Source organism: Narcine bancroftii, chromosome 7 (genome assembly GCF_036971445.1).
Source record: "Narcine bancroftii isolate sNarBan1 chromosome 7, sNarBan1.hap1, whole genome shotgun sequence".
Lineage (NCBI taxonomy): Eukaryota > Metazoa > Chordata > Chondrichthyes > Torpediniformes > Narcinidae > Narcine > Narcine bancroftii.
Window position 1 is genome coordinate 51,187,821 of NC_091475.1, and position 14,484 is coordinate 51,202,304.

A 14,484-nucleotide genomic window follows, 5' to 3' on the forward strand; every position below is an offset into this window, starting at 1 on the left:
GTACAATAAGAGGTTTGCATTCCTGCTACAATTGGTGGTTTGGGACTTAAATGTTCCCCTATTATAGCACCTAACTGTGCATAAGTTTTAGATCCAGGTGTTTCAGGAGCTATGAGTTTTTTTAGCAACTGAAAGGTTTTACTGTCCATTTGGCTTAAAAACAGCAATTTCTTTTGGTTAATAGGTGCAGCATCAGTAATTTTATTGGCTAAGCAGTGATGATCGAATAGTTCCACGTTGTCATGAGTTTTCGTCTGACTCCATGATAAGCCCAACTGTGCCTCTGTCATTTTGAATCTTTTCTTTGTTCTTTGCAGTTGAGCTTGTGGGGTCTGACACATTTGTGGCCCGAAATGTGAAATTAATAACACCATCACCACATGCTTTACCAGTTGAACATCTCCGTGTCTTTATTTTCCTGCTTCCCTTATTTCATCATCCTGCACTTTCCACCTCCAGTGCATACCACCTGACTTCCGGTCAGGTTAATACATATCATGCATATTCATTATCATGACAGGGTTCACTGTGAGAATGAACTTAAGTATCCCTTTTAAATCTTCTCACCACAGTCTGGAGCATCAAGTGGGTGTGTTTCGATCCTCGTCACCACTGTTGTGTATTTGATGTTTCAAGGACAAATACTGCACACTGAAACGTGCTTAATTCATTCTTTAACACAGAACTAAAATGGTTCCCCTTGATACACTGTATAGAAGAGTGACAACGTTATGTGCACACAGGTGTAAATACTGAACATCCAGATGAGATTCGCAGCACAGACTGGTACTGCATCGACCCCTCCCCCCCCCACACTCCTTTCATTCTATCCCTCTCCTCCTTTCCCTTCCCCTCCAGCGAGCTCGGAGACCATTTGCCTTATAGCATTTTCCACCTCCCAGCTCTCTCCCTGTATTCACCAGTGCCACCATCACAAGCGGGATGACAGAGCGTCAGGACAGAAATGGAAGAGGAGAGAATGAAGCTCATAGGCAGGGTCTGCATTGAATTGATCATATCCCATTTGAATGGAATGAGTCTCCAATAATTTCACCTATTGAAGAGATAACTGCATTTAAAATAAGCTATTATTTAATAAAATTGCACATCTTTTAGATTTTAAATCAGTTTATAGTGAAAATGCACTCCATTCATTATTTCACCTTCATCCCCATTGTAAAAACAACCTCTTTTAGATTAAAATGATAGATTGGCCTACTACTGCACACTGGAATCCAGTATGTGGTAGGCTGAGGGGACAGGGGAGAGTTCAGAGTCAGTACTTTGGCGTCGGGAGCTCCGGTAAGGCCAAAAGAAGGGTTCAGATTCGGGTGACTGGAACTTTAAAAAAAACATTTTACTTACAGCTCTTGCCACTTGGGCTCTCCCTCTCCGATTTACTGTTTGAACATCGAATTTTTTTTGCACCTTGTGTTCGCGTGATTCATGCATGCGATTTACGCCAGCTAATAGCCCAGTCAGCAGGGAGCACACACAAGGAGATGCCAGGTCAGATAAGTAGTGGCTCTTTTTGAAATGTGAGATGACAGCATCTGCGGTCCACACCAGAATGCCTCTAATTGCTTAACTGCCTCTGGGTGCTCTGGCTGAGCTGCCTTAATTCAACCTCCACCTTCCCACCAAACTATTAGATTTTTAACGTCTCTCCAACTGAATCTTAATGATGCTGCTAGTTCCCAGAAATCACAGTGCGTGTCACCCCAGCAATGGCACGATGCTAATTCTGGCCTGCCTACAGTCACCAGCTTCACCCGCACAGACCCGCAGTAAGTGTGAAACGATAAACCAAGATCAAGCTACCCTTTACTGAGTAGGCTGAAGCCTAGTGGCTTGGGCCCCCTTTCGCTCTTGGCCCCTAGGCTTCAACCTACTCAGCCTAATGGTTAATCTGTCATTGTCCCCTAAGCATTTCACCTTTCACCTTTAACCTATGTCCTCTATCTTGTGTCACAGTGGAGAAAGCTTGCTTACATTTATCTTAACTATACCCCTCATACTTTCATATGCCTCTATTAAATGTCCCCTCATTCTCCAATGCTCCAGGGAATAAAGTCCTAATCTATTCAACCTGACCCTACAACTCAGCTCCTCAAGTACTGACAACATCCTGGCAAATTTTCAATCTTATTTATATATTTCCCATTGTTAGATGACCAAAACTGCACACAATATTCTAAATTTGGGATTGGCGATGTCTATTTTCAATTTTAACATAACATCCCAACTCCTGTACTCAATTCTTTGATTTATGAAGGCCAATGTGCCAAAAACTTCCTTTATGACCCTATCCACCAGTGAAACCAATGAATTATGCATCTATATTCCCAGATCCCTCTGATCTACTGCACTCTACAGTGCTCTACTATTTACAGTGTATGGCCTTCCCTGGTGACTCCTCCCAAAAGGCAACACCTCACAGTTGTCTGGATTAAATTCCATCTCCCATTTTGTAGCCAACTTTTCCAGCTGTTCCAGCCTCCATTCCAAGCTCCTTGCTATCCACTCCGTCCAAAATGTTAAAGTCATCTCCAAATTTGGTGATCCAATTTACCACATTATCTTTCAGATCATTGATATAGATGACAAATAACAATGGACCCAGCAACAATCCCTGAGACATACCATACTTCACAGGCCTCCAATCAGAGAGGCAATCATCTATAGCCACTCTCTGGCTTCTCCTGTAAAACCGATGTCCAATACAATTTACTACGTCATCTGGGATGCCAAGTGACTGAACCTTTTTAACCCACTTCCCATGCAGAACCTTCTCAGATACCTCCTAAAGATTAGGAAGACAACATCCACTGCCTAAAAAAAAAATCTTTAACACTGTTTGGATTTGATGTTCCATGCATAAAGCCACATTGACTATCCCAATCAATCTGAGCAAGAACTTGTATATCAAATCTCTTCCGATACCTTCCATTAACCTGCCCACAACTGATGTCAAGCTCACCAGCCTATAATTACCCATATTAGAGTCTTTCTGAAACAACAGAATAATATAAGCTATCTTCTAATGGTCTGGCATCTTGCCTGAAGTTAACAATGTTTTAAATACCTGTGCTGGAGCCCCTACAACAGTGGTTCTCAACCTTTTTCTTTCCACTCATACCACTTTGAGTAATCCCTATGTCATCAGTGCTCTGTGATTAGTGAAGGATTGCTTAAGGTGGCATGTAATTGGGAAGGGAAGGTTGAGAATCACTGCTCCAGACCCAATTGTTGCTGAAATATTTTGCTTGAGAAAAATTGTAATTAGCCCATTTCCTTTGGAGTTATGAAACCGTGCACATAACAAGTCAATGACGTATGATTAGAACAATGGTTTTCAAACTTTTTCTTTCCACCCACAAACCACCTTAAACAATCCTTTACTAATCACAGAGCACCTATGGCATAGGGATTACTCAAAGTGGTATGTGAGTGGGAAGAAAAAGATTGAGAACAGTGACCTACTATTTCTACATGAGCCTGCCTCAAGCCTCTGAGGGAATTTCTTGACAGACTCGGAGGATTTATCCACCCTTATTTGCCTCAAGACAGCAAGCACCTCCTCTGTAATGTTGATAGGGTCCATGATCTCGCTGCTGTTTTGCTTCACTTCAATACACTCTGTGTCATCTCCTGAGTAAATACAGATGCAAAAAAATCCATTTAAGATCTCTCCTATCTCTTTTGGCTTCATGGGGGAAATCTTACATGAATTTTTTACATCTGTATTTACCTGAGGGACAGACTCAGAGTAAACAGAGACGCTTGCAAGTACAAATTCAATTGGACACTATTTGCATCAATTTCACCTTCATTGAGGTAGCCATTTTTCTGCTGGTTGGTGATCTTCAAATCTGAGAAAAGAATTAGGTTAAAGTGCAATCAATGAAAAGGGATTGTAGCAGTAGAGGCCTCATTACCTGTTGTTAATTGACAACTACTACAGTTAAGAGAGTAGATGTTTCAAACTGGTATTTTGTACTTTGGTGAAACCTCAATTGTCAGATATAAAGGAGTTATTTATAAATAAATTGCTAGATGTTAAATTATTTTTCCTGCATTGATGTTATCGTGATACTGAGGATGATTTGTTTTCTCTTCAGGTTTTTGTTCTTTCTCGATTGACGCTGAAGGATATCAACAATTTGCTTCACAGTCAAAGATGCATTGAAAACTTACCAAGAATAAATGTTGATCCCCTTTCCAGCAATATATTTTCCACTAGTGAGCGTGTCCTGCTGACATGGCTTAACTTTCACTATGAATCCATGAGAAGTACAGTATGGGAAGATTCCAAGAAAGGTAATTGTAAAATCTATGCTATTGCATTTGGAATGTATAGTGCACGTCAAAAGAAACAAAGACTTGTTGATCGAAACTAAGGCTTTTATTAACTAAAAGACTGGAGCATATCACAAGTAGGTCGACCAGTCTAGAATGACCTGTTCTGGCTAGGAGCAATCCTTTAAGACCTGCCAGTAGGTGTGGCTACACTCTCAGCCAATCACAATCATCCTACACTACCATCTGTATATTTGTACATATACAATTGGTGATAGAATCTGTACTATCACAGAATGTAAATTAAAATTGGATAATTTTGAAAATGGACAATGGATCAACCAATGCCATTGGATAATTTTGAAAATGGAAAATGGATCAACCAATGCCATTGTTTCTGAACCAAGTGGCAAATCACCTTCCAGCTGCCCGTTAATTATCACGATTGAAACCCGCAGTCAATTCTCACTGCATTGCTGAATGATGCATATCCTGCCAGGGGATGAATAATGCAAAAAATATCCCTGACATTTTTTAGTGCTGAACACCAATAATAGCCAACTTATACATCTTAAAGGGACTTTATAGCACAGCAGCAGCTGGTGGAAGTCATTATGGAACATATTCTGACATGGAAAATGAATTAAAAACAAAAATTAGAGAGTAGTTTAACAATATTTTAACCCTTCATCAAAGATTTTCATGCAGGAAGGGAAAAACAGAGAAGTGTCCTCAATCCAGTAGTAAAAGGATAAATATCCATATACCTTTTTGAAAAAAGTCAGTTGTTAACTGGTGGTCAATGCCAGCATCAAGCCCTAAAGATGCAAAAGTTGTGGCCTGAGAATAATGGTAATCTTATATCTTTGGTCAATGTGAGTTAATAAATCTTCAAAGGTCATATCCACTAACTGTGCCCTTAACAATTTCCCAATTCACCACACACCATTCAAACAATTGGGACGATCCATTCATAGATTTACCTTTCCTTACTCACTTAGATTCAAGATCCTTTTATTGACATATAATATATCAAAACATGTAATCTGGCACAAAATTGCCTTCTGCCTACCTTAAGGGAGATAGCCTCCATTAATGGTTCCCCTTACACCGCGAGAGAATGAGAAGCAAAAGAGAGTCCCTTCAGTTACCGAGTGAATGTGGATTCACCTCTAGCAACAATCCATTGGCTGCCTGTGCTCCAGATTCAATCTATCGTCATGATCAGATGGCCTTCAGCACCTGAAACCCTTTGGAAGCCCTTCCTGCCCTAAGCATCTTCTCAAATCCTGGCTCCGAATCCTGATTCTCATGAGACGGTCTCCAGCAGCCCGTGTGGGTCCCCTGAACACAAGTCGCCCACAGCCTGTGTGTGTTCCTCAGCCGCTGAGTCTCTTGCTGGTCTGCTGCCATGCTCACTGTCCTGTAGGGTCATCTCCTCTGCTTCTCTTTCTCATCGGGGGTGTTCCACCCCCACCACCCCCCCCCCCCCCCGCAATATCTGCTGCCTGCGCAGGTCTGCTTCTCCAAAGAGTCTGCAACCCCCCCACTTGGCTGCTGCTGCCTTCTTGGTCCCAGACACATGGTTGCAGGGGTTTAGTTTAAAAACACTGTCAGCTCCTTAAATAGGTCATTTAATGCTTGTACAGAGCTGCCATCATTAGGACCTGGGGGCTGAAAGGAGCAGTGCTTTATCTCTGCTCTCTCCGCTCTCCTGGCTCCACTCCATTACAGCAGCTCTGGCAGTGGTGCCATAAAAGCTAGTTTTGGGACCTATAAAAAGTAGTTCTGGCTCGCTTTTGACAGCTTGTTTCTATTTTATACATGTTGTTTTCACTCTCAGTTATTTAACCATGACAAAGTCAAAGTTCACATTTATTGTCAGAGTGCATTATATGACGACGTTAATGTAACCCTGAGATTCTTTTTAGTGGCAGAATTTTAAATTTCTGATAACTGTAAACTGTATTCAAGAAGAAAGAAATGGATAGTGAAAAAAGAAAAGTTTTTAAAAAAGGAATATAAACAAATTGTGTAAATACATAAAATAAATATTCAGTAATAAATAATGAGAAAAGAAAGAGTCCTGAAATGAGTCTCTGAATGAATCTGATAGTTGTCATACCATTGAAACACATTATATGACTCCTATGTTCCGCTTGTCCCTCTCTATCAGGAGAGAAGGCTGCATTGAACTATGGGTAATATGCCTTAACCACTACAGAGAAAAGAATGAAGTTATTCTGGGGCTCTCACTGCTGAGAGCTGGAAGAAGATTGACAACAGAAGATGACATAAAATGATGGCTAATTCTCTTTTTCATCTTGCACTCTGGCTTAATCCCATGATTTCTTATATTAAATATGTAGATTGTGTAAAGAAACATATCATTTTTATGTCACCCGCCATTACCTCTCACCCAACCTTACCTTCATGCTTTTCTTCTTTTGATTGCATATAACTGTGAACTTGTCAGAAAGGGTGGCACGGTTGGTGTCGAGGATAGTGCAACACCTTTATAGCGCCAGTGATCGGGATCGGACCTGGGTTAGAATCCCGCTCTATCTGTAAGGAGTTTGTATGCGAGTTTTCTCTGGGGACTCCGGTTCCTGTCATCCTTCCAAAATGTCTTGGGTTAATGGGTTATAAATTGGGCGGCACGGACTCGTATAGCCGAATTGGCCTGTTACAGTGCTGTATGTCCAATTTTTTTAAAAATTACAAAGTACTGAGAGGGTGACAGGTTGAGAGACACACAAGGTTATTGCAGAAGTTCTGTTTTTGGGGAAACTGATATAAAATTTTAATTGAATTGGTTGCAGAAAAAGGTATATTGGATATGCACACTGCTAAGCTTCATACATTGGTCTGCTTTCCCGAATGCAATTTCAAGGTGTATTAAAGAGTTTAACACAAACTTGGCACAGCACTTTGAATCCTATTATTTCCTACATGTAAGTTGAACTACACCCTATTGGCATTTATATAGATAATCCTATTCAGGATCATCCATGTCATCCATGGGAGCACACAAAGATACTACTTAATAGGTGATGCAGTAGATGCCCAAACCTGTGTCACAGCTTGCTGCTACGTGGCTCAGGGAAGAGTGCAGCAAGTAAAGCTGTTGTCTCACGGCTCCAGTGACTGGGTTCAATCCTGGTATTCTGTGAAATTCTTTGCATGTTCTTCTTTGACCAAATCGTGTGATCTGGTTTCATTGCACATGTACAGGTTAATTGCTAACAATAAATTGCCCTAATGTATATTTGAATGCTAGAATGTGGGACAGTTGATGGGTAGATGGGAGAATTTTTAAAAAATGTGTAGCATTGATGTTGGTGCAGATGGTTAAGGTACATATCAAGTTTTAATGCTGCATTGCCTTCCATGACCCTGTGACTTAATAACTCTTTGTCCAGCAGCACTATTTATTCTAAAGAGCTTGCAGAGTGTATCAGAATCAAATAAGATCTCTCCACAGACTGCAATGATCATTAAAGTCATAACTCAGAGCTCATTGCTGCTGGCCTCAACCTGCACTTGGACTGCACTTGTACCTTTTGGGTGCTTTTGGCAAGAGGAGGCACCAAAAAAAAATGCATGCACTCTATTAGTTTGCATTTCTTTGGAAATGACATTTTTTGTTTTATTTTTGTTTCATGCATTTCCTATTGAAAATTGCCCATCCAATGTATCTTTTGTCTTCTGCAAACAGGCCCTTTATTTATATTCCCTGTTATGTCAGGCATTCCACCAGGAATGCCTGCTTTGGAACTATATGGGATCACCTGGCATATGCATTGAAATCAGAAGTGTGAGCATTTTTGAAGTCCTATCTGACAGCATTCACTAAGATTATGGTCTGGTTAGATAGCCCAAAAATGTTTGAGCTTGGGTGCTCAATGATCTGTTTGCTAGTTACAAATTTGGCAAATTTGGAAATTTGGCAAATTTCAAGGACAGTTTTGAAATTCCCTGTCAAAGACAGTTGAGGATTTCCAGTTACTGAATGTGTTCATGTCAAAGTTAAATGAATTTTTGGCTCCTTTGGGAAATGAAGGAATATGGGATCAGCACAGGTAAGTGCTACTTCAGATAAAATATCAGCAACAAACTTCTTAAATCTTAAATGGCATTTTATATTTATGTTCCAACATTTTGAATTCAAAGATATGTTAAATGGTGGCACTGTTCATGTAGCAGTTAGAGCTTTACTATCACGGTACCAGAGACCTGTGTTCAAATCTGCCATTGTCTGTTAGGAGTTTGTACATTCTCCCATAGACCACATAGGTTTCCTCACACATTTCAAGGATATATGGGTTAGTCGGTTGATTGATCACCTGGGCGCAATTGGATGGTATGGACTCGTGGGCAACGAGGCTTTGTTACTGTGCTGGATCTCTAAATTTAGAATTTAAATATATGTTATGTCGAGTCTTCATCTCCTTTATCTCTTGCACCACTGTTTGGTCAAGTACCATTTGTTGACTGTGCAAATAAAAAAAGTTAGGGTATAGTCAGGATTTGAGGCAATGGTGGATTTATGTCCTTACAAATGTGATATGAAAAGCACAGATTGACACAAGAACTTTGGTATATCATGTTTTACATTCCAAACAAACTGTTAATGTTTATGACATTTGGTGATTGCACTCCACTCTTTCCTGCAAAGCAAGGGGTTTATATTCATGAATGTCATAGCATAAAGATGGTCATGTGTATTGTGACGGAGTATATAGAGGTGTTTGGGAGATAAATTGGGAGGTTTGTTAGAGCAGGTCACACACAAACACTTTAAAACACAGAATATTTGCAGGAAGTTTTGCAAGAGACTTATGATGGACAGCTATTTGCAAAAGGCAACAATGTAGCAACATAGGGCAGCAACTTGTCTGAAAAGCAGTTTGCTGTCTGGAAGAGCATGTGATCTTTGCAGGCAGGAGCAGAACAGCTTTGCTCTCAGAGTGGGAGGGAGTGAGAGACAGACATCAGTTCCAGAGGGACAAGCTGGCAAGCTTTGGAAGATGGTCTGGTCAAAGGAGAGGAGAAAGAAACTCTGTGGTGACCTGAAAGAAAGAGGTTATTATCTGGATAACCCTGAAGGGGGCAAGTTTTGTCAGTAAGGTGCTGGAGTGGCTGATTAAGAAGGAATCAGTTGTGAAAACCAACAAGAACCCTCCTGAGCAGTAACAATCTACCTGTTAAGCACCAAAGCCTGGTGAACTTTATTAATGTTAACTTCTGTGCACAGTCCAAGAATTGCCTGCAACAAGTGAGATTGGACTTTGAACCAAAGAACTTTGCTAAAACTTACGTACACATTACATACACCTGCGCTTAGAATTAGAGATAAGATAAAGTTTGATTATGTTTTCATGTTCAAAGATAATTAAAAGCAACTTTTGTTTCAGTAACCCTTTGTATTGGGTTTTGGGGTCTGGACTCGTAACAGTACTAGCTGAAATATAAGGCATAGGGCTTGCAGGAGTGCTTATATAAGAGGATATAATGTGAGTTATGATTCTTCATTTATGTATTTGGTTGATGAGTGGTTGGATATGGGACAATGAACAGAAGTAAGACTCTGTACAGTTGGTGAAATAATAACATTTGAAAATACATTCATTGATCTAGAGCTACACATATTTCTTTGAATTCTTTGCTGCTGAGATATTTTTGATGACATCCTTTCCACTTTTGCACCTAAATCTCCTATCCCCAACAAACACAGAACTGCAGGATGATCTCATTCCTCCACCTTCTCCACGTAGGGTTTATTTGGAGGAAAGTGCAGAACCCACTTTCTTCCATTGATGGCATCTCAGCTTGACCAAGTCACACATGTTGCTGTGCTCACTTCTCCCCATTTCTTAGAGTCACCAAGATCCTGGTGTTACCAGGGCAACTTGAACTGGTGCTTGTCATTCATTATTTTGGATTCATTCTCTGCTGCAGTGAAAATCCTAATTTGTGATGATGTTGACTCTCATTTTAATGAGCTGGAATTACTAATTCTGTTGTAAAGTTGTGTTGTTGGACTATGTGACCACTCAACGTTTGATTTATATGATCTAAGTTACCATGATGTTTTCCAAATTTGTTGTCTCTTTCAGTCATTTGACTGTTTTATCTTTATTTCTCCTTCTTTTAAATAGGAGCTGTACCACCAACACGTTGGATAATTAATTTTGATTTGGATTTGTTGGATGGTTTGGTGCTGGCAGCTGTCCTGGCTGCTTATTGCCCTGATGTGGTAGGTGGCTTTTTACAAGTGATTGGATTTAGTATTTGTACCCCTTTTAAAACATACACGAATTTACTTAGCAGTGTATGGATTCTTCAAATGGGACAGTATGTTTTCATTGTTAATGTTGATGCTGTGCTTATTTACAGCACTGTTTCCAATCGATCACGTTAAACTGAATTGTCCATAACAAATGGAGATGCATTTTTCATTTCTGGCCAACATTAAATGAAAACTCCATCATGCTCTCTTAAAACTTATAGTTTTCTGGTTCAAAGCAACTTTTCACTGAGTCTAAATTAGTTTCCTGTCAATGTCAATCGAGAACCAAATTATAGTTGTGTTGATCGCTGGAGCAGCACTGTCAAGCCCAACTATTCTTTGCCACATCTCTGATGAGTGAGTGACTGCACCTATCCTCAAACAGTTTGGCCAATTAAATTGATTGAGTACAAAATCTTGGACTCTTGTTCCAAAATTTAAAACAAATCATTTTCAAAAACTAGACAAATAATCCTCGATCCTGCCTCTTTCTATAGCATAAGATTTTATTTTAAAATTTCTGGTATTGCGAGAGATCTGAATTCTTGTTCAAGAGGAGAATGAAAATAAATCCTTTCATATACTTGTTAGGAAGAGAGTGAAAACAGACATTTCTACAGTCATTGCTACACAAGCAAAAATAATATAGATCAAGAAACACCAGTCATCATACATACAGTGACAGATGGGTTCTAGAAGAAAACATGTTTTTGGTCAAGCCATATGCACTAAATCAAAATATTTCACCATGCCTCATTAATGTGAAAATATATGTTCAATTTAAAAAAAAAACAAAATAAATTTCAACATTTTTATTCATTGTTTGGCTATTTTACAGAATGTAAGTCTGCTATAGTAGTTTTTCCACTTTTTTGAAATAAAGCAAAAGCAATCAAGATAATTGAACAGGGTTCAACCTGCACACATCACTGGTTTTATTCTTTTTCTGATGCTATTCATCCAGTTCTCAAATCAGTGCAACAGAAATCACACAGAGGATTATTGAAAGGCAGGAATTTGCATGATATCACAAAGCACCAAAGTCACAAATATTTCATGTCATTTTAATCTAATAAAATAAATAAAAACAAGGAATGGCGCTGCTTAGTGCAAACTGCAACTCATTTATTGCAGCTCTGGCAACTATCCCTGTGAGATTTTTACAATTATAGCCACCTTGAGAATATTGATCAGGTGGTAAAATTGGACCCATCACTTACAGATTATTTCATCTCAGGTTTAAATACTTCTCCAGTCAGCAGTCAGGTATATAATTGAAGCTTCTTCACAAAACCATAGCCTTTTTTAATCAACATCTATACGGATGATATATTTAAATTTATTTGGCTTCCTTGATGAGATATCATTTTGTTGATCACTGGCTTGAGAGATAAACAAAGAATCTGCAGTATACAAATATGCTGGGGAAATTCAGATGGTTATTGCTTTCCATGGATGCTGCGTGACCTGAGTATCACTAGCACTGGGCTGAGTGAGGGATCTCCTGCATCCTCTCCAAAGCTTCCATAACCTTCAGTCACCAGAATGACACACAACACTCCAAATGTGGCATAACCAAATCTTCATGTAGTGTCACATGACTTTTATACTCAGTGCCCTGACTGATGAATGCAAGAATGCTAATATGCTTTCCTATCTTTCATGTTGTTATTTTCAGGGAGCTATGGACTCATACCCTAAGATTCCTTTGTTCATGAATCTACCATTTACTGCATACTTTCCTTTCCTCTTAAATTTGATCTCCCAAAGTACAACACCTCAAACTTGTCCAAATTAAACTCCATCTGTCATTTCTCTGCCCACATTTCTATATACTGCTGAGTCTTTTGACATTCTTCCTCACCTTTATGCAAGAGTATGATAACAACTAAAGAGCTGATGTGCTTAACAACTATTACAATAACAAGTTGGTAGCTTGCAAATTTGATGGAAATCCTCCGACCCAGTTATAACCGGGGGTTATCAGACAGCCAGACAGATTACCCATCTAAAAGTGATTTTGGGTTTTATTAATTGTTGGCAGAAATTTTTTTTAATTGCCTATCTTATGTTGCAATAAATACTGCAACCACAGCAGGTGAATTGAGTGTCTTTGTGAAATGTTTTCTTCATAAAGGTCATGTTAGTTCTTTCCTTTAGGTACTCATCCTGTTAATCTGGTCAATTTTGTTGTTAAATTTCAATTTTTTCTGACCTGCCCCTTTGCTGACCTCATGTGGTAAGAGTTCACATGATGGATACTGCTCTTGCAGTTATACAGTAAGATCTAGAAAATGAGGATAGACTGCCGGGGGAATTCAGACTTCAGAATTTATTTTGCTCTCCTTTGCAGAGGAGAAAAACAGAGTCTTTTCAATGTAATACTTGCAAAGTGTTTCAGATTTTTCATATTTTTAACTGTAAACAGTGTCTTATTTGATAATGTGATGATTTTGAAGTGGCTCATAGTTTTACATCAAAATTCTCTCATCATGTTTATCCCAGGTGATTTGCAGGTATGCTTTAAAACTTGTGGAGATCTTGAATAATATAACATTCTTAAAAATTTAGGGAATAAGGAATCATGTTAATAATTTAAGATACTTGAAAGTAAAATAATGGTGTGAAAGAATATCAAAGAAATATTGTCAAGTAAAAGTGAACCATTAATATTTTGAACAGCCAGAATAGTGAACAGTTCATTTACTATTTCACAATAAAATAACATGAAAATTAATTTACCAGAATCATTTATTTATATAGTCATACAACAAGATGTGTCACAAATGTCTTCCTTTGCAGATTCTAACTCATCTGGTGAATATGTATACATCTCCAGCTACTCCTGAGCAATGCCTGCATAATAGCTTGGTTCTCCTAAATGCATTTAATGCTATTGGCCTGGATTTTGACATACAGGTACCATCATTTTCTTTGGTGTAACATGCAGAGTCAGATTTTTCTGCATAAATATTCCTTTTAAATTAACAAAAGCATTTTGCAAGAAACAGAGACAAGAGTCATGATGAATGTTTCCAATCCAAAATTCTTTTTCTCCCACAAATGCTGCTTGATTTGCTGAGTTACTCACACAGCTTGCATTTTGCAGAACATTTTTCTTCCAGTTGATTTAATTGTTAATTGGTCCACATACCAATTCTATCCATTTAGCCATATTATCCAGAACTTTCTTAGAACTCTAAAACATTTTTTCTACATTTGGTTTCTATTTCCTTTCAAAACCTCATTGCCATTGGTTTTAACAACCTCTTTGTAATCATAATAAATTCATGATTTCCAGTCAGTAACTTTTCAACCAATGGAACTTGTTTCCCAACACCACCCCCAAACCCCATCCCTCTATACAATTTTTTGTGACTGTAGTCCACTCACTAAATACTTTTTAAAAATCTTTCCTCGATAAGGCTGCCAAATATCACTGCTGCTTCTGTCCAGTGAAAAGCAACCCTTTGTCAAGGTTGCCCACATGGAGGTTGGCAGCGACAATGTACAGCAGATGTAACAGATGGTTTATTCACTTAGAATGCTTTGCTCTAAGTGGCAAGACAAGATTCCAGGCACACAGATTCTGTCTCAGACAAACCTCTCCAGTATCTACACTCTGTGGTCGGACATTTTAGAAGAATGTGTCATGGTAGAATACCAAAAACAGGAACTTTATGGAGAACTGCTGAGGGGAAACCATCAATTGGTTGCAGAAAAAAAAAAATCAAAGCCTTTCTTAAAATATCCCTGAAGTGTTTATACATTGACCTTCACCACTGAGAACAAGTACTGAATGTCCTGTTTGGCATTCCCACATAAAATCAGCAAGGTTAGATTGGAGGAAGAGAAAGAGCATCATGATAATCAAGATGACTGTTACATTACTA

General features: G+C 38.8%; 1 protein-coding gene across 6 annotated transcripts in view; it reads left to right on the forward strand.

The window, feature by feature from the left end:
• The window catches only part of LOC138738909 (cilia- and flagella-associated protein 47-like), a 614,550-nt gene that overhangs the window by 273,941 nt on the left and 326,125 nt on the right, over positions 1 to 14,484 (forward strand). For all 6 annotated transcript variants that reach the window (XM_069890090.1, XM_069890093.1, XM_069890088.1 and 3 more), the window contains 3 exons: positions 4,122 to 4,320; positions 10,461 to 10,558; positions 13,394 to 13,510. In XM_069890090.1, the coding sequence (XP_069746191.1) occupies positions 4,122 to 4,320; positions 10,461 to 10,558; positions 13,394 to 13,510 (414 nt within the window). The remainder of the gene's footprint in view (positions 1 to 4,121; positions 4,321 to 10,460; positions 10,559 to 13,393; positions 13,511 to 14,484) is intronic.